Raw genomic sequence first — 24208 nt, 5'->3', positions numbered from 1 at the left:
ATGGTTTATTTCATTCACGTTTACAACTCTGTGTATTTCTGATTAACATTTACATTTCTCGCAATGCATTTCTGGCATACATTTACGAACCTCACGGTATATATGATTCACATTCACAACTCGGTGTTCTGGTATACATTTACATCTCTTACGGCTTGTCTGATTGGCATTTATAACTGTATTTCTGATGCACATTTACAACTCTCACAGTATATTTCTGCTACACATTTACAACTCACACAGTTTACTTCTAGCCTTCATTTAGCAACTCTCACACTGGATGGGGTAAGGCTTTCTGTTTTGTTATCCTTGTCTTTGACCCACAAAGCCAATACCGGCAACACAATCACAACTTATCCAATAAAAAAAAAAAATCAATAATCCTGTTGCTGCTTATTTTTCTTCGTATTCCTCTTTACTCCTTGGGACTCAATTACAAAGCTCGTAATGTATTTCTAGAGCCGATTTAATAACTCTGAGAAGAAATTTCTGGTTCTCATCATCATCATTATCATCCTGGCCTCTTCCTTGCAACGTATTACTAGTGCGGATTTAACAGGTTCGACAATGTATTTCTGGCTATCATCGTCATCATTATCATCAACCTAACCCATCCTCCTACTCCTCCTCCTCCTCATCATCATCATCATCATCATTATCATCATCCTAACCCATCCTCCTACTCCTCCTCCTCTTCTTCCTCCTCCTCCTCCTCCTCCTCATCATCATCATCAACATCATCATTATCATCATCAACCTGACCCTCTTCCCCATCTAAGGACTGACAAGCTAGGATTCTAAAACCAGGCAAGAGAAAGTACACAACATAGAGAATTATCAACAGCGCATCTGTCACCTCAACAAATCGTGGCCTTAAATGTCCAGCACAAGTATTAACATCCTCAGGCACTAAAGTAATCACTCGCAGCTGAATAAAATCGTCTGGCGTTAGCGGAAGTATAATCCTAGGGGCATTTTTTTCGACCATGAAAGGGTTAAGTAATTGGGAAAGGAGGAGGGGGAGGAAGCTCTGATCAAATTCATCTCTAAACTCACTCCTCAACCTTCAAACTCACTCTTCACCTCTTCGCAATATATTTCTGAACCCCATCTTACAGTTCAGAAAATGTGGGTTTAAATGGAATTATGTTTTGGCTGTGACCTCCATGCATCTCTCCATCTCTCTCTCTCTCTCTCTCTCTCTCTCTCTCTCTCTCTCTCTCTCTCTCTCTCTCTCTCCAGGGTAATTATCTCGCCATTAACCCCATCATCACCCATTTAAAATACCTCAAATTGCATGTCCGAGCTGCAGATTACCTTTATTACCTCTGCCAAGGAAATTGTTTTTGCCGGCGTTTGTCTGTTTGTCCGTTCGCAGGATTACTCAAAAAGTTATGAACGGATTTTGCTGAAATCTTCTGGATGGGTAGGGTATAGCCCAAAGAACAATCCAAGAGATTTTGGTGGTGATTCGGATTATCATCCGGAGCCAGGAATTTTTAAAAGGATTCTTTACCATGGAAGGATAGTGGCAATTTTAATATTTTTGCTTCTTACTCGACAAAATAATGCCTTAGCGAAGGGATGCAATCTCGGATTGCTCTTGTTTTTAACATTTTTGTCTCCTGTTTTGCTCTTCCTCTTTTTCTCTATCTTTATTCATTCTCTGCCTCACTTTATTCTCTCTCTCTCTCTCTCTCTCTCTCTCTCTCTCTCTCTCTCTCTCTCTCTCTCTCTCTCTCTCTCTCTCTCAGATGAAGCTTTTGACCTCTTTATATACAATGGTCCATTCCCATCCGCCACATAAAAACCAAAACAAAGGGAAAAAAAAAGGGTGGGGGAAGGGGAAAGGGAAGGGGGAAAGGGCGAGGGAGGGAGAGAGGGAGGGAGGGGGAGAGGGCAATGGGAGGAGGAGAGGGGTAGGGAAGAGGTGGAGGGGGTGTAAGGGGCAAATATTTCTCTTCTCCGGAAACCTTATCCCCAATTATTGAATTAAATGACCATAATCAGACCTTACAGACACGCCCAGATCCTGCCTCCTCGCCCTTCCCTCTGACTCTACAGTTTTTTCCTACATGTATCCGATTCTAGGCACAGAATGAGCAATCCGATCCCTGAGTCTTGCATTCTTCCAACGCGCAACTGATGGCGTCACACATCTTTCATGCTGAGACTGTCTCCTTTAGGACTGTGTGATGACGTTAGGGAGGATTAACTGCTATGCGATTAATTTTTTCCGTTTTCTCTCTCTCTCTCTCTCTCTCTCACTCCACCACGCAGAAGATGATGGATGTGTAGGGCAAGAGGAGCAAAAGAGGGAGGACGAAAGGAGAGGAACTTACGGAGAGAAAAGGGGAATGGACGTGCTTTCATGCAGGACAGCCCATTTCCCTCTGCCTTCCCCTTTCTTTTGTGATGAAAGAAATACCCTCCTAGCCCCAGTGTTCTAATTAAGCACCATACTGGAGCTAATCACCAACCCCGCCGCTTTACGATGTCCTCCACTCCCTATTAACGTCTCACCAGGTAAAAATACACCACCTATGCATACGTTTCCATACCGCTCGGCTGATTAAACCCCCTTCACGATAATTTCATTTTTCCTTTCAGTTGAGTAAAATCGTCTGAAGGGAAGAGGGGTTCAATAAATATGTTTACCCGTACTGCACTGGCCAAGGGGGATTTCTAACCTCTCCAGAATAAGACGGTTGCCCTAAGATGAGTTAAATCGTCTGGAGTCTGAGAGGATAAGGAGTCATCGTACCTTAGAAACTTAGTCGACTACTTATCTGTTTAACTCTGGCTCACCCAAGACGTGGAAAGAGACGCCTTCACGTGATGGCACCGACATAACTAGGCGACGCCACTGCCCAGTTATACAAATGTCCCTCAACTCCCACTCTGTTCCCCCAAAAGGAGGATGGTGAATTGCAGGAGAAGGGAAGCTCTGGCCTACAGTCCATTGGGTTTATGTTCATATTTGGCCAGGATTAAAACTACTACTACTACTACTGATATTACTTTGACTCTGTGTGTGTGTGTGTGTGTGTGTGTGTGTGTGTGTGTGTGTGTGTGTGTGTGTGTGTGTGTGTGTGTGTGTGTGTGTGTGTGTGTGTGTGTGTGTGTGTGTGTGTGTGTGTGTGTGTGTGTGTGTGTGTGTGTGTGTGTTTTATCACTCTGGCTAACAAAGGCCAATTTTACTAACCGCTGTGACTCCCTCGCCCTCAAAGTCTAATGGTTAAAAAGATAAACATCGCGAGGGAGAAGAAAAGGAAGCGGAGTGGCTGTCCCCGTCTCCCCTGTGTGCCCCTATTTGAATATATTATCCCCATTTATACATCCATTATACCCGCCCAATTTGGAGCTTCCTTATGGTGGCTTAATTGGCGAGTAAAATATGCATGAGTCTTTATACGTGAACCTTAAGACCTTATATTTTTTTTACTTTTTTTTCTTATTTTTTTCCTGCCTTGGATTCTTTTACTTTTCTTTTTTTTTATCCTGTGTTGCTTTAATGGGGTAATTATCAATGCTGTTCCCTGTCGCTGAACTGTCTCAGAAGCTCGACCCGTATTTATAAAGTCTCTTCATCTTAAGCTGTATTTATGACTGCTTCTGTACACGTTGCCTTTTGCACTTCGCTACCGGACACTACACAGGCAAATAAGAGTCAATATTAGTGAGAAAATACAATAAACAAGACGATAACATAACTGATACGGCGACTCCCTTCTCGCAAAAGCTGCTAAGATATTTCTTTTAAAAATGTTTAGCATTATCGTAAAAAAAATCCTTTCAGTCATTCGTAAAAACTGTCCAGGATCTTTCTCAAAAACAGTTTAGGATCATCCAATAAAACTGCTCAAGATCTTTCAAGAAATCCCAAGAGCTTACATAAAAACTGCTTAAGTTCTTTTATACAAACAGCTTAAAGACTTTCGTAAAACTCGGTTAGGATCTCCTTGTAACTACGAGCTTTAGTTAGACAGGTAAGTTCTGAGAATGACAAGGCAAAAACCCTCACCTGCAGAACGACACACGGCAGAAATTTACGATATTGTTGGAGTTAAGAGCATTTGGGAAAGAGCAGTAACATATTCCGACTCTCTTGTTAAGTGTCACTCCAATATTCCTGTAACCTGATTTTGAGGATTCTTGTGTGTGTGTGTGTGTGTGTGTGTGTGTGTGTGTGTGTGTGTGTGTGTGTGTGTGTGTGTGTGTGTGTGTGTGTGTGTGCGCTCTATTCATTTGTCTATTTCTTGTACTCATATTTTTCGATAACCAGAGAATAGGTCAAGGTATGAATACCAGGGTTGGACAATAGTAAAAGCATAAGGTCTGTGTGAAATCTCTCTCTCTCTCTCTCTCTCTCTCTCTCTCTCTCTCTCATGCCTCGAAGTCATGCAAGTTTTGGTGCTGTATCTGACGATCTTTTTTTTTTTTCTTTTACATCTTCTGGTGAAAAGTTTGTAACCAGTGGGTCTTATTAGCAACAACTGTTCGTCAGCGATTTATTTTGCCTGCTCCACCTAATGTCTTCTTTTGTTAATGAAGAATAATAAGCTTTGTAAGTAATAGAAAAAAATATATATCGTAGAAATAACGTATAGAAAAAGGTGCTGGCCCTTTCAGGACGAGGATATCATCAATATTTTCATTTCTTGCTATGATCTGACAACATTACTGTGTGTAAGAGAGGGTGATAGTGACCAATGAGTCATCACAGTGAAGAGGTTAACTACCCAGACAATGACCCTTATTTTCCTCAAGTCTTTATGTTTCTCACCCCCTAGTCCCCGTTTAAATCCTCTCCCCCCCTTCCTCCCCTCCCTCCCCCTCTCTTCCTGCCTAGACAGCCCTATAAAGATAATTGCCAAAAAGATGTAAATGCGTCTCCTCCATACCCACCGTAAATCATCGTAAACGCGACACACGACCTCACTATAGACAGGATGTGTGTGTGTGTGTGTGTGTGTGTGTGTGTGTGTGTGTGTGTGTGTGTGTGTGTGTGTGTGTGTGTGTGTGTGTGTGTGTGTGTGTGTGTGTGTGTGACGGATTAATATGTGCACCTTAAGCAACGAGAACTCCGGAACTCATGGTCGTTACCTGATCATATATACTCACATTTTTTGTCTATCAAGTACAACAATAAACTCATCAAGGACAAGAAAAGGGTGAGGAGTTAAGGTGGGAAAATATACGAGGGAAGGTGAAAATGTCAAGGAAAATAGACTCCTTTGAAGAAACATCCATAACCAAGGCAATACGCAATGTGTCCCTAAGCGAAATAAATAAAATACAGACAAGGCAATGAGTGAGATACCTTGAAAGAGATGAGAGATTAAAGAAAGGAAAGCAATATATTAAGCGTCGTGGAATAAAGCAAAACATGGAAAAAACGAAATTCAATACACTTACATCAACGCCATTCCACATGTAGTGTACGGCGTCGTGGTGTGGATTGTTCATGTGTTCTGCCATGACGCTCATCCAGTGGACCAGGCCCTGAGGTGCCGCCTGCTGGGACGTGGGTGGCGACGACCCCCCCACGCCGCCACCCACCCCCGCCCCCTTGTTGTGTGACCCCTCCCCACCTGGAGGCCACACCAGCGCCGCCTGTAACAAAAAGAAAACACATATATTAATGAAACGGACAAAATTTTCATGTGAGAAATGCATACTGCTCATTCGAGAGTTTTTTCATACTCTTATTCTAAGACATTTATTTATTTATTTATTTATTTCATTTCATTTCATTTTAGGCAATCATTGTCCGAAAAGGATACGACTTATTTCGATCAAACCATTCAAAACAGATTTATTCAACTTAGGAGAATCTCACCTCCTCGAAGAATTAATGGCCATGAAGAGCACTTTGGTAAGGAGGAGCTGAAATTTTAGGGGCCCAAGTAGCTTAAACAGGCTATATATTACGATGTATACTAACTGTGTATAGGTTGAAAATAGGATCAGGATATTTACGATAATGGAACAGCATGGTACACAAAGAACTCCTGTTAGTCACACGTCTTCACAATAAAAAAGAAATCACACAACACGGCAAGATAGATATGGGAAAATTTCAAACATCTGCTACATCTAAATCTACCCTTTCCTGTTATTAATGGGGAAAAAATCAACAAAATTTCTAAAGATAGGGAGGAACGGTATACAAATGAAAAATATACAGCAAAAAATTGTGTGAACACGTTTATAAATATTATTAGATGATCAAATATTTGCATGAAGGAGGCCGGTGCGCAGGAGTTAAAGCTATGTGTGGGAGGATCCAGTTAGGCAGGTATGTAGGAATTAATCGTCAGGTGTAGGAGCATCTCATCAGGTAACTGTGTAGGAATTATAGTCAGGTGTAGGATTATCTATCAGTCTATCCAGGTAATTGGAGAACAGAAATATGTATAAATGACTGCGATTTAAAGTATTGCCGTGACAGAGACAAGGTGTGTAGGAAAGTCAGTTGTTGGAGTATACAATTCGGCAGGTGTGCAAGAATTAGCTAAAGTCAAGATCTAGAGTACCTAGCTGAGCAGGTGTGTATGGTGAAAGTGCTTTATCATGATAATATGTTAAGGTACAGTGGAGGCAGGTGTGTAGGAAGTAAAAACAAGTGTAACAGTACGTAATTAGTCAGGAGTGTCGGAGTAAAAGTCGGGTGTAAGAGTATATAGTTCCAGAACTGCTTCATGTAAGTACTACAGCTGGTAAAGCATCTGTGTGGCAAAGATACATATACAGCACTTAACCCCTTCAAACCCACGCCATAGCCTTTATTCTTGCTACCACCTGACGATTTTACTCAGCTTAGGAGCCAACCATTAGTGAAGGGAGTTAATGAAGGCTGTACCTTCTCCCTCGAAAATGGAAAGCCTCACATAAGCTTCATGAAACTGTCTGGACGTAACAAAATTGAAACAAAGTGGATAGAGGTCAGTAAATAGTGTTCCAATAGAATCTAACCTGATGGTACCTAATGGGAACTACTTAGTCTGCTGGTGTGGGCGTGGGTGTGGCAGTGGGGATAGGAAATGCGCTAACAGAGCCGTTTCCGCGACACGGGAGAAGTCGTCCTGCATAGGAGAAGAGACACGTTATATATGGGCCGCCCAGCATATGTCCTCGTGCTGAAGGGGTTAAAGACAGGTTCAGGTGCGTAGGAGGGAAGGAAAAGGGTGTGGGATACAGGTGTGAGACGGGGGGCGTGTCGGCTGTGTCTGCCTTTCTGGCTTATCACACGTCAAGATTGCCGCCCACTACACTCTTACTCGCTCACACAGACGCGTTCGGTAGCTTGTGTGTGTGTGTGTGTGTGTGTGTGTGTGTGTGTGTGTGTGTGTGTGTGTGTGAGGGGGGGAAAGGGGGGCATTGTGCAGCCGTGGTAAGACTTGTAATCCCATGCTCTGGAAGGCAAATAAATTCCAGAGGTGTTCAACTTTCTCGCATTGTTACAAGAAGCTGGTTAAAGGCTAGTAGTAGTAGTTGCAGTAGTAGTAGTAGCAGCAGCAGTAGTGGTAGTAACAGAAATAGTAGTAGTAGTAGTAATAGTAGTAGTAGTAGTAGTACTAGTAGTAGCAGAAGTAGTAGTAGCCCCCGGTTCATCTGAAACGTGAGCCCAGTGGACTGCAGACTGAAGTTGCCCTCCTCCTTCAGATTACCATTGCACTTATGGGGGAGAGAGAATTAGTTGAGGAACGTTTGCATAACCGTGCAGCTCCATCACCCAGTCATATCGGTGCCACCACGTGAAGGTACCCCTCTCCAGCACCAGGTTGAAACCAGAAACCAATCAGTCGTTTCGCGGAAGAAAAAAAAGAGGAGGAGGAGGAGGAGGAGGAGGAGGAAGGGCAGGAGGAGGAGGAGAGAAAAACTTATAGACTTTGGAAAGAACATAAAATTTCAAGAAACAAAAAAAAGCAGGAGAAATGAATAACGATAAGAATAAGAATAAAAAAAAAAATAAGAATAACAATAAGAAAAACGATAAGGAGAGGAGAGAAAGATGGTGGTAACGAAGAGGGATTGTGGGAGAGGCTGTCATGGCACGGTGCCACACAAGAGCCTCTACCAGTAACCAGACACCAGGGGAGCCAGGCTGTGGAATGACCCCCCTCCCCTCTCTCTCTCTCTCTCTCTTACTACTTGCTCCTCCCATTCGACACTTTTAATAACCCTACCCCACCCACCCCCTCGTACCCCCACATTCCTCTTTATTGCACTTCTTGAATTTCTCTCTCTCTCTCTCTCTCTCTCTCTCTCTCTCTCTCTCTCTCTCTCTCTCTTACACACACGTGTACTGTATATTATTTTATTTTCTTCTCTGCATGGTTCTCTGGCTCGATTAATATATCATTCTGTTTACCTGTTACTTAGCTATGATTAAAGTGCACTTGTCTATGTGACTCTCTCTCTCTCTCTCTCTCTCCGCTTACCCTGTGACCTTACCAGTTCCTTTTAATCTTTTTAACTTTTTATTTTTATTTCAATCCCTTAAGGAGTTGTGGTCCATTTTTGGTTGGCACTAGAGCAAAAGTTCTCCTGTTTTTTTTTTTTTCTTTGTTCCTGTTTTGGGATCTCACACTACATATGGTTTGGATGATGATGATGATGATGATGATGATGATGATGATGATGATGATGATGATGACCTTTATTATACCTGTCATATGTTACTTGTTCTGTTATGTCGTCCTTTTTTCCCTCCTCTTATTCCTTCAGTTTCTCATCTCTTACTCGTAACCGTAGCCTTCACAGCTGTTAAATGGAAGGTATTTATGATGACGTGTAGTAACAGGAGGCTGGTAAAAAAACAAAAAAAAAAACATTGTATAAGAATGTCGGTGTTTATCATTCACATTCATATTCATCGACTGTTTTTCTCTCTCTTTCCATCAGCGTCTCCTACAGAAATCTCCATGAGCTAATAATCCCCTCTCTCACTTTCTGCTAGATCTTCCTCATTACCTTTCTCTTCTTTAGTTTCTTTGACCTTTTTTTTACTCGTTATCGTTGGACTCACAGTTGTATTCCTCAGGACTTTCTACCTCCTTCCACCCTTTCTTTAGAAAATTCCAGGAGCTTATTCTCCTCTCTTTGTTTTGGTCTTTATTCCCCTTCTCCTCCTCTGCCTTTTACTTCCTTGTCCTCTTTTCTCATTGGCAATCGTTACGTTTACAGTTTTATTCACCAATTCTCCACCCCCGCCCCCTATTTCTGCCTCTCCTGCAAAAATCTCCAGGAGATTGGTACTCTTCTATATCGCCATCTATTGTATCTAACTTTCCTTCCTCCTCCTTTGGTTCCTTTACCTTCTCTCTCACTCGAAATCCCTGCATTCACGACTGTATTCATTAGTATTTCCCTTCTCCTTCTGCCTCTCCTACAGAAGTCTCCGGGAGCGTCATCCTTGGGACTGGAGGCGTGGACGTGCGGGGCTGAACTTTGACATTTGGGGCTGGCCGGACTGGGCGGGGGAAACGACAGTTTTCACAACGTAACAAAGCGATAATCTTCGTTCGCCCTTATTTTAATTACTCGGACAGTTCACTTGTGTCTCGCCCTTTGTGTGCTGGATGTAATGGGCTAACTCGGCCTCTTAGATACCCTCTCACCCCTGGACATCAACCTAGTTACTTGGAAATAAGTTAGAATGTGTCAGAGGCGAGTTCAGGAGGGTGTTTGAGGTCCTGGCCATGAAGATCCGATACATTATAAACAGGGCGAAACCAAGCAGAAGCCTTGGTGTCCTCTGGCCCTTCCCCTCCCCCACCCGCCCTCTCCCTCCCGTACCTCCCTCGCTCCCTCCCTCCCTCTCTCCCCGTCTGTAGATTCGCATTTATAACTTCTATTGTTTCAGGCCTGGCCGGGGACACCCACTTAGAAGGACGACTAGTAGTAAATCGAGGGGGACAGGAAGGGATGAAATGAGGGGTAAATTTGGTCATAATTGGGGCAACTTGAAGCAGTGGACTGGATTCCCTTTGCCTCTCCTATCCTGCTTGACCACCACACTTCGCTCTAAATTCTCTCGTCCACCTGCTCTCTCCTCCTCCTCCCCCTACCTCTTCCCCCTCCCCTTGCTCCCTCTCCTCCCCCCTACTCCTTGCACCTCCCCACCCCAACTCACTTCTTCCTCCTCCACCCTCATTCCACCCTATCTGTCTCTCTTCCGTCCTTCCCTACCCTCTCTAATACTTCTTGTCTTGCTCTCCCTACTTATTTTTTTTTAGTTTCTCTCTTCTTATTTCTTACTCCACCTCTCTGATACCTTCGTTCCTTCCTACCTCACAACTTCCTAAATCATTCTTCCGCCTACCTCTTTCTTCCTAACTCCTTCCTGCCTCCTACTCCCCCATTCCTCCTCCTCCCACCTTTTCCTCTCGTTCCTACCTCCTCCACATTTACATTCCTGCTCCCGAACTCAATTCCATCCCGTCACCTCACTTCTCTCCCTAAACCTGATTCTGCCTTGGCTTCCCTTCTAAACTAGTCCCCCCTACCCCCATTCTACCTTAACTTACTTTCCCCTTCATTATCCCATTTTGTCTTGATTCTTACTTTTCTTTTTCCTACCTCCTCACCGTCCATCACTCATTATTCCTCTAATCGTTTCCTCTTTCTTCCACCAATTTTCTTCCTTCTAAGTTCCTTGCATCCCAGTTATATTCCTCCCTTCACTTCTTCCATCTTTTACCTCGTTTTCTTTTATCTCCCCCTCCTTTCGAACTGCTCATTTTCAGGTCATCATTCTCTCCCTTCTCTTCATCGCCTTACCTCATCATTCATCCTTTCTTTCACTGCTTATTCTTCACAAACTTCCCATTTCTCCTGCCTACAATGCAAATTCTCTTCTTTTCATCGCTTCCTTCCCCCACATCGTTACAGTCCCCTCTACTTCTTCTCTTCCTTAAACTTCTCTTCCACCTTTTTGTCTCTCCTCTCTGTCTCCCTCCGACCTCCACAATTCCTCCCATTTCCCACTCCCACTTCTTTCCTCTATGCTCTACCTCTTTCCACCATTTTTTCTCCTCCTCTTCTTTTACACATTGCCCACAATACCTCCTATCCCCACACCCACCCATTTCTTCACCCTTTTCTCTTCTCTTCTTTCCTCTCACACCGATTCCCCTCTCCTGAATTCTTCCAGTTTCCACCTCCTTCTCCTCTCTCCCTGTCCCTCCTACCTAACCTTCTTCTGTTCTTTTTTTTTTGTCTTTTTCTCTTTTCCTCCCACACAGTTTCTTCTCTCAGTTTTCTCTTCTCCCACCCTTTTTCTCCCGTCCTTCTTCCCTCCCCATTTGTCCCACAAATCCACAATCCCTCCCATCTACCCTTCCTCCTCACCTTTTTGCCAACTTTTTACTTTTATTCCTCCACCTCCAATGCATATTTTTTCTTCAGTTCTTTCCCCTTCCATCATCCTCTCCTCTTGTCCTTTCCTCCCCACAATAGCCACAGTCCTTCCTATCTTCTCTTCCTCCTGGTTCGCCTATTTTTACCTTTTCTCTCCTTTCTCACACCTATTTTTTTCCCCTCACTTCTCCCTCCTTCAACCTTTCTCTCCCCTCCTCCTTTCCTCCCCACAAGCCCCACAATCCCTCCTACCTCCCCTTCCCCAGCTCCTCCTGCGGTTCTTAATCCCTATCTCCCCCAGTTGTTGCTCTGGGTTGTTTTCACAGAGGGCTTAAGTTTTTACACCCCACCTTCCACCACTTGCACTTTCCTCTCTCTCTCTCTCTCTCTCTCTCTGCGTTCCTGGATTGCCTGGCTGCTTGGTACTTTACGTTTGTTTTGTTTTATCCTTCGTTTTGGGTCCTTTCACAAGGTATTACAAAGTTTCTCTTGTCGATTTCTTCATTTAGCGGTTTATTTCATTTATTTATTTATTTATTTATTTGTTCTTCAGTTCAGCCGTACTAGAGTTGTTATTTTAGATCTCTTAATTATATTATTCGCTATTTTTCATTTTGTTTTTTAATGTTCATTTACCGTCATTGCGTTCTTGTAATTATGTTTCGTTGGTTGGCTCCCGTAGTTTTTATTTTTTATTAATTCGTCAGATCTGTAAAATAAAAACTCTTCCAAAATGCAGGTCACTTCACTTTAAATTTATACAGATGTGTGTGTGTGTGTGTGTGTGTGTGTGTGTGTGTGTGTGTGTGTGTGTGTGTGTGTGTGTGTGTGTGTGTGTGTTTACTGAAAATTAGAATTGATGGTCGAAAAGTATGAGAACAGTGACGATCGATTTACGGTGAAGAAAATTACGATGGAAGAAAAAAATCGAGTGAGGAAAATGCTATAGAAAAATTGGCGATCGAAGAAAAAAGTGAGAAAAATTATCATAAAAAAAGACGATGCAAACCAACTGAAAAAACAAAAAAAAAGTGACGACCGATAAGCTGTGATGATTGACGAAGAGGAGAAAAAGTGACGATCGAGGAAATATGACTACTGAAAAAAAGTGAGATAAAAGTGAGAGGAAAAAGCCAAGACAGAAAGAAAAAGAGAACAATAAAAAGTGATGACAGGAAAAGAGTGAAAACTGAGAGTGACAGAAATGAGGGTCGAAAAAAAAATATTAATGACAGAAAAAAAAGCAAATCGAAAAAGTGATGACGTAGAGTGAAAAATTAATAGTGACAAAAATAATGATCTAAAAGAAGTGAAAATTGATGTGACAAAAAATTACGTAAAAAAGTGAAAATTGAAATAGAAAAAAATAATTATCTGAAAATGGGGAAAACTGAAAAGTTACAAAAATTATGATTTAAAAAATGTGAAGATAAAAAAACAAAACAAGAAAATAGTCGAGAGAGAGAGAGAGGCTCGACAATCGACAATAAAAGGTAATCCACTGCAATTCGCCCAGTCTCCAACCTTGACAATGAAAAAAGCGCCGATTCAGCACGGGCTAATTTGACCGCCTGTGCAAATAAATACAGAGCCCGTCCTCCTCCTCCTCCTCCCAGCAGCCTTCCCACGTCGCTGACAGAAATTGCAAACTTTGTCTTATTTTAACTTAATTTTATAACATTGTCTCCTTAACTCTACCTTGTTATTTTTACTTTCTATATGTCATTTTTTATTTTCGTAACTTTTTTGTACTTAATTTTGTCCCTGTTCTTATTTTCGCATCTTTCTAGTACTTAATTTTGTCCTTTTTCTTATTTTCCTAACTAATTTTTTGCTTAATATTGTAACCTTGTCTTCTTAACTGTTACTTGCTGTTCTTATCTTCTACATTTGTCCTTCTTCTTATTCTTCTAACTGCCTAAGCTTGTCCTTCTTTATTTTACTTTCCTAACCTTTTCAACCATTTAACTTTCTTTTTCTTCTCTATTTTCTCATATTTTTCTAGTCCTGAACTCTAATTTTCTCTGTTTTATATCCAACTTTTATTCTTTTATTCCTGTTACATCTTTATTATCATTTAAATGTATATCCATCATTTCCATATATTGTAACTCTTTATATATTTTTTCTTATTTTATTCTCAGGTAAAAGAGAAACCAAGCAAAATAGGGAAAGAAGGAAGAACATGAAATGAAAGACGGAGTGATTGAAAAGGAGGAACAAAGAAAGAAATGAATATGCAGAAAAGAGGAAAAGAGACAGGAAAGGACAAATGAAGAGTAAGAAAAGGAGAAAAATTAGAAAGGAAAACTGTAACATATTAAAGAAATCGAAAAGAGGTGTGGAGAATGACTGAATCAGATTGTGACGGGGAGTGACAGGACTGGAGTAAGGCAGGAAGGAATAAAAGAATTGAAAATGGAAGGAAGGAAGGAAGGAATAAATGAGGAGGGAAAGAAGGATGGAAGGAAGGAATAAAAGAGGAAATGAGTGAATAGGGAGGTGATGAAAGTCGACATAGACGTGCGGAATGGAAAGAAGGATCGTAAGAATACTGGGTGCAGAAAGGAAAAGAGGGAAGAGGATAAATGAGAGGGGACACAAACTAATTTTTTAAAAAAGGAGAAAAAAAAAAGTGGAAAAATGAGGAGCAAACAGGGAAATCTGACATGCAGAGAAGAAAATGAGGAGGAATTACCGAATATGAATGGAAAGGTTTCAAGACAGGATCGTTAGGAATATAGTCACTAATAAGGAAGAGGGAAAGGCAAAACTAGAAAAAAAAAATGAAAACACGACATAAAAAACACTGACAAGCAAACAAGAAAATTAGGCAGGAAGAGATGCTGAACAAATTGATGATTACGACAATGACGAAAATGACAATGATGAAGAACTGAACATGAAGAAGAACAAGAAGACGAAGGACAGGAAGAAGATGAAGGAAAATAATAGACAAGAAGAGAAGATGAACAAACTGATGATTGTGATGACGATGGAAATGATAATGATGAAGAAGTAGAGAAGGAAGAACAAGAACAAGAAGAAGGACTGATGACATGACAGAGCACATGGAAGAAGGCCAAGGCGGGAACCAGGCATCTAAGGTCGAGGCTCCTACTGCTGAACCACAGGACAAGAACCCTTAAGACTGTGCCTCCTTTAGCCCACCTCCTCTAGGCCTTGACGATTGGTCAGGCCAGGAGGGCGATCTTGTCCTTCTGCTGGGAGGTGTGTTTGCGTCATATAGGTTAAACGGATGATTATTTTTATCGGCTGGCTTTTTGTTTGAGTTTTACTCTAAAGACCGGGGTTATTCAAGAACAACAACAACAACAACACAACAAAACAACAACAATAAAAACAACAACCTTCAGACGATTTATTTCAACCAAACGATTTTCACCATAAGCTTTGTATTGATTTTTCTTAAGAGGTACCCCTCTAGTGGAATGCCTTCTTCAATACGTTATATCAGATAACCCCTTCAGTACGATGACGACGCCGAGACGAGGCTAGCAACATTATTCATAAGCCCTGTCAGTAAGAACAATTTTTCTATTTCAGTTTGGACACTATCCTTCATGCCACTTAGCTATAATATTCAATATATACATTAACTTACGAATATGACATTAGATTCATCATTTTCCATTTCATTTCTTCTGTGTCTTCGTCAGATTATAGATGTTCACAATCCTTCTAATGGAAAAAAATAAAGCAAGAGACAGTAAGTATATTTAACACATTCAGTACCGGTAACCCATTTTTACGTTCCTTCATTAGACTGCGGTGCTCTAGAAACCCTGTAATGCAAATAAATAAAACACAAAACAATACATAAGTACAGTAAAGTCAACACATTCAATAAACAAAACAAAAGGCATTAAAACAATGCATAACTAGATTCAATACATTCAGTAAACAAAGACAATAAAACACGTAACATGACTCAACAATCAATAAACACAACAAAGGACACTAAAACAACACGCAGCTAAATTCAACCCATTCCATTTGCCATTCTTCCCTGCCTTGTACGAGACACAAGAGCCTACAAGCCTTCTAATGCCCTGAGTTTGAATCCGATCCTGAAAAGCCACAGTTCTCCCTCGGCCATTGAAGGTGGGATGCCGCCAGGGTCACGAGGGGCCTAAGAACAGGAGGCCAGGCAGGTGTATTCGTCCCTTCGTCTGGGATGAGTAAGGGCGGATCTCGGGGCGCTCCAACCCCTTCCCTGACTTTCCATGCTAATCACCAGTTGAGAGATGGATCGGTTGTCGCTCGGGTTGTATTCTTGAAAGCGCCTGAAGCCATGACAGACCTCAATGCCTCCGCGCAAGAGAGTTTTAGGGTGAGATGAGGTGGGGTGGGTGGGGATGGGTAGGGGAGGGTGGGATGGTGTGGGATAGGGTTGGGTATGATAGGGTTGGATGGGGTGGGGTATGGTGGGGTTGGGTGGGGTAGGGTGGGTTGGAATGGGAAGGGGTTGGATGGGGTGTTGTGGGGCTGGAAAGGGGTATGTTAGGGTGAGGTGAGGTGGGGTGGGATGGGGCATCATAAGATGGGGTGACGTGGGGTGGGGTAGAGTGTGGTGGGATGGGGTGGGGTCGGGTATCGTAGGGTGAGGTGGCGTAGGGTGGGATGGACTGGGGTGAGGTCCTTGTTACTGACCGGTTCGGGATGCCGTTTACGTCATTAAAGTACCATAACAAAACAATTTCCACTTCAAGTCCAGCTCATGCAACATCATCAGCTTCAGTAATTACTACAAAAACACACGATATTAGCATTTTTAAGCGATTTATTACACATGATGAGTAAATTTAAACTTGCAGGTGCTATCAAGATGCCATTATTTATCTGGATAATGAATAAAGTCGAGTAAAAAAAATTGAAATATAGACATACCAGCTAGACAACCAAGCTTTAAGTCATCACCAGTCCTGACCACTCCCAACACACACACACACATACACACACACACACACACACACACAACAAATGAAATATAGACATACAAGCTTGAAAACCAAGCTTTAAACTATCACCAGTCCTGACCACTCCCAAACACACACACACACACACACACACACACACACACACACACACACACACACACACACACACACACACACAGCCTTACCTTTTCTATTTACACACCTACATCGCCCCAACACCCAAGGATACAAGCAACACAACGCCAAGAAACCAACGCAACATACATTTCATTCAGATAACAAAAAAAAAAGAAAAAGAAATGCAACAATCGGAGCTGATACATTTCACAACCACGCAGGCATCAGCTTTCATTTTCTCTAACTCTCTTCTTCAGCATTAAATAATCGGAACTATACATTTATTTTCTCAGCCATTCTCAACTAATCCATGTATTACACCATATTCTCAGCTTGTTGAAAAAGATTTGTCAAACTTATTATTTCACTGCCAACATCAAAATTTTTCCTCCCAAATTTACAGCATCAACATTAACGAGATACTTATGTACAATTTTCAAGTATTTACACCTCACTGATTTATTTTACTCTAACACCTGTCTGGCGGCCTAATGCAAGACCTACTCCCACCCCCTCCTGCAGCACTAACAACCTCATCTACCACACTCACGTACCACATCAGTCAGCCACATTACCACCCCAACCAATCACACTTACCACATCTACCAACCACACTTACCCATATACCAACCAAGCCTACCATACCTTCCACCCACACCAATAATAATGGAGAGTCGAACAGAATACCACACTCAAACTCACAACACCCATACTAACATCGAAAGAAAAAAAAAAAAAAAAGTTCCACAACACCCATACCTACACCCACAACACCCACAAATACACCCACAATCCCACAAAACCACCTACACCCACACATTCACACTCTCACAACACCCCACAATCCCCACCCCGTGACGGGTACACTTAGCTATAATGATGGGCAGAGTGTAGCGTCACAACCTGGCCCTCCTCCTCCTCCTCCTTCTCGTCCTCCCACACCCACACCTCGACAGTGTATCATTAATTTGACAGCTCCGGCCTAACCCTACCATTGTGCTATCCCCGGACCGCTGGATAAATTACAAACGCCCGTATAACACCGGTAGGAACAACACGTGACGCTCAAACCCATCCCCCTCCTTCGCTACCTTCCCTGTCACAACACCTTATTAACTGTGTGACTGCTAGAACTTCCTCAGCTGAATGAAATCGTCTGGAATTACACTCAGACCTTCTCTTCGTCACTGTCTTCCTCCTGTCACTATTCCTCATTAACTGCTGAAGTGCTGAGATTTCTCCCGGACGAATAAAATCGTCTGGTAATAGGCTCAAACCTTCTCCTTCGTCAGTTCTTTCCCACACTACACCTAAGTAACTGTTGACTATTAGAACTTCTGTCAGTTATATAAATCATCTGCTATCCACCTAAATACTAATATACTGGCAGAATTTATAAGCATGTAAAAATCCACAGTTACCTTAAGTTATATCACCACTGTGAGCATCGGCACCAGGTAAATAAAATAATCCTGAATACTTTTGCATGAGCGAGTGTTACCTTCCAATAATGCTCATCATCTCGATCTTGGCAGCTTTATTACCCTCTTTGACAACAACAACAAAAAGAAATGCCTCCAAAATGCTATCACACAACGCAAGCCACCTGCCATCACCTTTCCAAAGCCTATCATTTTATCACTTCCATGACCCTCTCCAGTATTCTCCCAATGACAGCCTTCATCCACAACCTCCTATTTCCATCTTATGAGCATTCCTCTTTCGTAACTTACATTCCCTTCTTCAGAGTCTCCTCCTCAAACTTCTTTTCCCTCCGATTTTGCTCTTATATCCTGCGTACATTTTTCTGTCTCCTCATGATCAATTCTTTCATTTCTCTTTACAGTCCAATTTTCATATCTTTCTTCCCTTTATTTCCTTTTCTTCTGCCTCTTAACATTTCTGCCACTCTCCTCTCTCATTCAAGAATCTTCTCCACAGTGGTTTTTCCCATCTCCTTCCTTTTTTGCCTATTTCCACACCTTTTACTTCTTCCTACTCCTCTAACGTCTCCCTCCTATTCTCTTTCTCCATCTTTCAGTCTTTCCTCTCTCATCTTCCCCTTCTGCAATACATCCCCCACCTTCTCCTCCTCCTCCTCCTCCTCCTCCTTCCTTTTTCATCCCTCCCTCATACTCTGATCAGGGTATTTGTATCCACAAGACATCAGAACGCTCAGTGGGGAATGAGGGAGGGGAGAAGATGGATGCAGAGATAACATGGAGTTGCTGGAAAACTGGCAGGGGGTTAAGATGGACGCAATACAGCCACTGGGGGTGATGAGGATGGACGCTGAATCACATAGCAAAGACAGAGATGAGACGGAAGGAGAGAGACATGAGATAAAGAACGGATCCACTGAGGCAGGGATGAGATAAAGAGCAGATTCACTAGGAAGCATGAAGCAAGTATAGAACGGATCGATTAAGACAGAGACAGGTGAGGAACAGAAACACAAAGACACAGTAATATTATGAAACGCAAAATAATCACTGGGGGTCCGGTGAAATAAAAGATACTGAGGTGAGACGGAGATAGGGAAAAGATGGATTAAGAAGCCAGTAGGTAGGGAACACATGAGCTAAGACAACGACATAGAAAAGATATTAGGCTCAGATTTACCTACCACTGAGGGTGATTAAGCTGAAGGCCGAGTCAAATACCAGGGTGACTTAAGAGACAGGGATGAGATAAGGCACAGATGGATTTAGGAGACAAAACATGAGGAAAAGATATTCTCTAAGAGACACAGCCAAATTAATAGAAGCAATAGGAGACCGAGGATGAGATGGAGGGATGGTGTGGAGAGGTGTACGATAGAAGGGTATGTGAACTGGGGGGAGGACAGCGTAATGGCAGGGGACAGGGCGACATGGAGACGATTTGTCTGTGGCCACCCCTTAAGGGACTAACGCGTCTGGCTACAGAATGATTGAATATAACCACTGTGGAGGATGCGGTGTATCTGAAGACCGAATCAAATGCGACAGACAGACCCGGGACAGAGGTGAGACAAAAAACAAATCGACTAAAGACATACATGGAAGTAAGACACGACAAAAGATAAATAAACAACAAAATTAACGGATATAGTTCAGCTTTGGTGGCGATGAAGCTGAAAGTCGAAATATATACAAGCGACAGATTATGAGACAGTGATGAGACAAGGAACAGACACACACAAAATAAACAAAAGAGGAGGAACAAATGCATAAAAACAAAAGATCTAATATAAAGACAGAAGGGAGGTCGGGGCGGTGGTGGTGGTGGGGGGGGGCTAGTTAGAGGTCAAATTAAATACAAGAGAAAAATACGAGACGGAAGTGAGATGAGGAACAGAGCGACACAACCAGAAACAAAAAAGAAGAAACAGATCCACTTAGACAAGAGCAAGAGTAATCGTCGAATTACCTCTCCATCACCTTACTGACGAGGTATATATATGGAAGACAGTCGTGTCACTGAAGTAGTAGTCGTTGGCAAGCAGGGACAGAAATGTCTGGAGGACAAGTTTTCAGGCTACTATTAAAAATTCAATCATATAAAAAAAAAAAAAGAGTAAAAATTTCCTTTTTATACAATTTGACAGGAGAAAATAAACTATATGAAGTGTCCTTACTACTCCGTTACTATTGATTCCAGAACACCATTAATAAGACACTGAAAAAAATGTTAACAGTTCGAGATATATATATATATATATATATATATATATATATATATATATATATATATATATATATATATATATATATATATATATAAAATCATTCGCATTGCACAGCTACTACAGAATATTAAAAAAAAAAAAAAGCAGGAAAAGTACCCCATTCGAGATCGTATCCACAGCAAATAATGATAATACCGATATAATAATAGAAACAAAAATAATAATAATAATAATAATAATAATAAAAACAAACATCGATCCGAACAAAAAATACCTCCTTCCAGACCGTACCCAGGGCAAGAGTCACACGCATCGCTATCAATTAAACGGATTTCGGTGAGGACTGATAAAACAGGTTCCACCCCATCCCATTCCCTACGGACAGGATTATAATTTCTCATTCGGATTCAGGATCGGTTCACCTCGTCCTGGAACCAATTTCGCCAGGGGGTCGAGGGAGAAAGGACGGTTCTGTGGGTGGTAATCGAGAGGCCACAGTATAATCGTGGCTCATTGGACGGGCACTTACTCACTTGCCGACGATTGTACCTGGGTGCGTAATCATCGCTGCTGGTCCACGAGTGATCCGTGACAAGAGAACGCACGCAAGCACACAGGAGGCACACGCACCTTAGCGCACATTCTCACATGTCCCGTAGCACGCACACACACACGCTAGTACACACGAATCCACAGGCAGGGAAACAAAGCACAAACCAAGACACACACACACACACACACACACACACACACACACACACACACACACACACACGTATTGACGCACGCACGCAAACCAACTTAAACCAAATGACGATGAAACCAGTAACTTCACATTGCTGGATGGAGGCGAAACAGAATAAAACTAACAAAAAAAGAAATCTCTAATCGCCATACTCAAAAAGAAATTGAAGTATGGTGGACGGAAGTGTAAATAAAGCTGAGAATGAGAGAGAAAAAAAAATTGGACCACGATGGAAGTGAGGAAGGGTGGAAGTGAATATAATATCCAAAATGAGAACGATAAATACATACGCACTCACAGTATGGACTAGGATGGTTGGAAGTAAAAATAATCAGAATGAAAACCAAAGACATTAATGGACCAGGATGGAAGTGAAGAGGGATGGAAGTGAAAAGGGATAGAAGTGAAGAGAGATGGACGTGAAGAGGGATGGATGTGAAGAGGGATGGAAGTGAAGAGAGAAAGAGGGTAGAGGGAGGGAAGTGAAGAGGGACGGAAGTGAACATAGCCTCGAAAATAAGGGCTATAAACAAATACGTAAGCACAATGTGGACTAGGGTGGCTGGAAGTGGAAATAATATTGAGGATGAGAGCGGGGTGTCACGTAACTCCGCTATGGGCAGGTGACGGGCGTTTCCTGTCACACCTGACGAGGGAGGGGTGAGGGAGGAAGCGGGAGGGGTGAGGGAGGATAGGGACGTGGAGAGTGTGGGATGGAAGGGAAGGGTGGGAGGGAGAGAGGACAGAGAGAGAGAGAGGGATGGGAGAAAGAGGGAGAGAGAGGGCTGGGAGAAAGGGAAGGAGGAATGAAAGTGGGAGGGATGAAGGGGAGGGATGAGGGAGGATAGTGATGTGGAGAGGAATTAGAGGGATGGGTGAGAGAGAGAGAGAGAGAGAGAGAGAGAGAGAGAGAGAGAGAGAGTTACATAGAGTTACATAGATACACAGACCACACAGACCTTACGGTCCCTACGAGGTGGTCCGGCCTTAATCCTAATATAGTGCATAGGAGCAGGAGAAAAGGATAGCATAGCAGAAGGCTCTCTCCTCCACCCTCCAGACCCTCCGGCATTTGCCGTACAGGAAACAAGAGAGGAAGTAATACCTCGCAGGAATGAAAAACCTGAAGGAATTTTATAGGATCGGCAGAAAGTAGAATAATATGGAAAAGGAACATTTGGGCATACAGCCACATACTTACTCTATGCATGCAATTTTTTTTTTTTTTTTAATCCAAAGATGAATAGAATGTTTATCTATTATTTATATTCTATAATACTGTCTGTGTCTAATAGACACATGAATGCAGACGCGAATATGCAATAATTGCTCCATCCTAACTAAACGATACCAATTGCGTCGAGAGAGAGAGAGAGAGAGAGAGAGAGAGAGAGAGAGAGAGAGAGAGGACGGGGACAGGGATGTTTGAAGGGGAGGGAGAAATGACAGTGAGGGGATGAGAGAGAAGATGGAGGAAGGGTGTGGTGAAGGAGGACAGGGACGTGAAAGACAGAGAGGGAAGGGAAGGAAGGAGAGAAGGAAGGAAGGGAGAGATGAGGGGGGGATAGGGAGACTGATGATAGATAGGGATGAAGGATGGAGTGTGGATGAAGAGGAGGGAGAGGATGTTGGGATTGGGTATGGAGAGGTGAAAGAGAGAAAATGTGTGAGGTGGACGGGAAGGATAGGAAGGTGGATGAGGAAAAAGGGGTGAGGGAGGGGGAAGGATGAGGAAAGAACAGACCACGAGGAAATATAACACAGGGCTATCAGGAAAATAACACAGGAACAATGATAAAGAACAACAGAGAGGAAATTGAATAAAACACAAGAAGAGAAACCAAAGAACAGTAACGAGGAAGAGCAGAGAGGAAGGAAATTAAATATAACAGAACATAACAGGCATAACACTCAAGGGTACATGGAGGTGAACAAGCTGCCAGGATGTTCATTTTAACAGGGATGATCTTATCTGGCACCGCAACTACACACACACACACACACACACACACACACACACACAAAGAGGAAGCTCACCCATTCACATTTTCATAGTTCCAGGCGCGCACACACATATAGCCCTAAACACACACACACACACACACACACACACACACACACACACACACACACACACACACACACACACACACACACACACACAAAGGCGGAAGCACTCACAAACACATCCGTTCGTTCATCATTCATTTCTAAGCTGATCATAACACTTTTCGTCAGTTCATTCGTCAATTCTAAATTGAATTATATCCGCTCACTCCTATAGACTGAGAGAGAGAGAGAGAGAGAGAGAGAGAGAGAGAGAGAGAGAGAGAGAGAGAGAGAGAGAGAGAGAGAGAGAGAGAGGCGGCGAAGAAAAGAGAAACGAATGATAGAAAAGATGACTTAATAAATAAAGGGGTGGGAAATGGTGGAGAACAGTAGATAGCCTAGGTAGAAGGAAAATGGGTAGGAAAGGAAAAAAAGGAAAAAAGGGAAGGATTACGTTACCGTGTTGATATATGAAACAGAATCGGAAGGAACTAGAACCAAAGAGGACGGATGAATTAAAATGAAATAAGATGAGAAAACACGAAGAAATAGGAAAACAGGAAGAAAACAGAAAATAGGAGGGAGAAGGATAGTGACAAGAAGGGGGCAAGAACGTAAGAAATGGAGAGGGGAAGGGAAGAGAAGGGAACGGAAGGGAAGGGAAGAGAGGGAAGGAGAGAGGAATGCAGGGGAGGGGGGGGGGAAGAACGTAAGAGATACAGACTGGAAGAGAGGGAGTGAGGCACTGATCCAGGAAGGGAGGGAGAGAAGCAGGAGGGGGAACAGGTAAAATACAGGAAGCAAAAATTGGGAGAGATAGGGAGATAGATAGGAAGGGGAGAACGCAAGAACTACAGGGAGGGACAGACAAAGGGGAAGAGAAGAGAAGGGATAGAGGAAAGAAAGCAAGAAGGGGAAGGGAAAATGTAAGAGATAGAAAAACAGTGAGGTGAAGAGAGAGACGGAATGAGTAAGAGATATAGAAAAGGAAAGACGGGGTGAACGAGAGAGAGAGAGAGAGAGAGAGAGAGAGAGAGAGAGAGAGAGAGAGAGAGAGACAGAGAGACAGACAGACAGACAGACAGACAGACAGACAGAGGAACTACTAAGATATGGAAAAGGTGAAGGAATGAATAAAGGGAAAGAAAGAGACAGAGTGTGAAGGAGGGATGGAGGGAGGGACGGAGCAAGGGAGAGAGAGAGAGGGAGGGAAGCAGGTAAGGGAGGGAAGCATAGGTCCGGAAGTAGTGAGCAGTTTTTGTGGGGTTGTCTAATGAGGAGAGGAGGCGAGGGGGTGGA

The 24208-nt window shown here is 42.6% G+C and overlaps 1 protein-coding gene across 1 annotated transcript in view; it reads right to left on the bottom strand.

Annotated features, from left to right (window-relative positions):
* LOC145414840 (zinc finger protein rotund-like) overlaps positions 1–24208 on the bottom strand; it is a 369204-nt gene that overhangs the window by 310285 nt on the left and 34711 nt on the right. The window contains exon 2 of the mRNA XM_080284261.1: positions 5419–5616. Coding sequence (XP_080140387.1) covers positions 5419–5616 — 198 coding nt within the window. The remainder of the gene's footprint in view (positions 1–5418; positions 5617–24208) is intronic.

This window comes from Coenobita brevimanus, chromosome 101 (assembly GCF_032717465.1).
Source record: "Coenobita brevimanus isolate Jiangsu-jjx chromosome 101, ASM3271746v2, whole genome shotgun sequence".
Taxonomy (NCBI): Eukaryota; Metazoa; Arthropoda; class Malacostraca; order Decapoda; family Coenobitidae; genus Coenobita; species Coenobita brevimanus.
The sequence above is the reverse complement of the archived record's forward strand: the minus strand, read 5'-3'. Positions and strand labels throughout refer to the sequence as shown.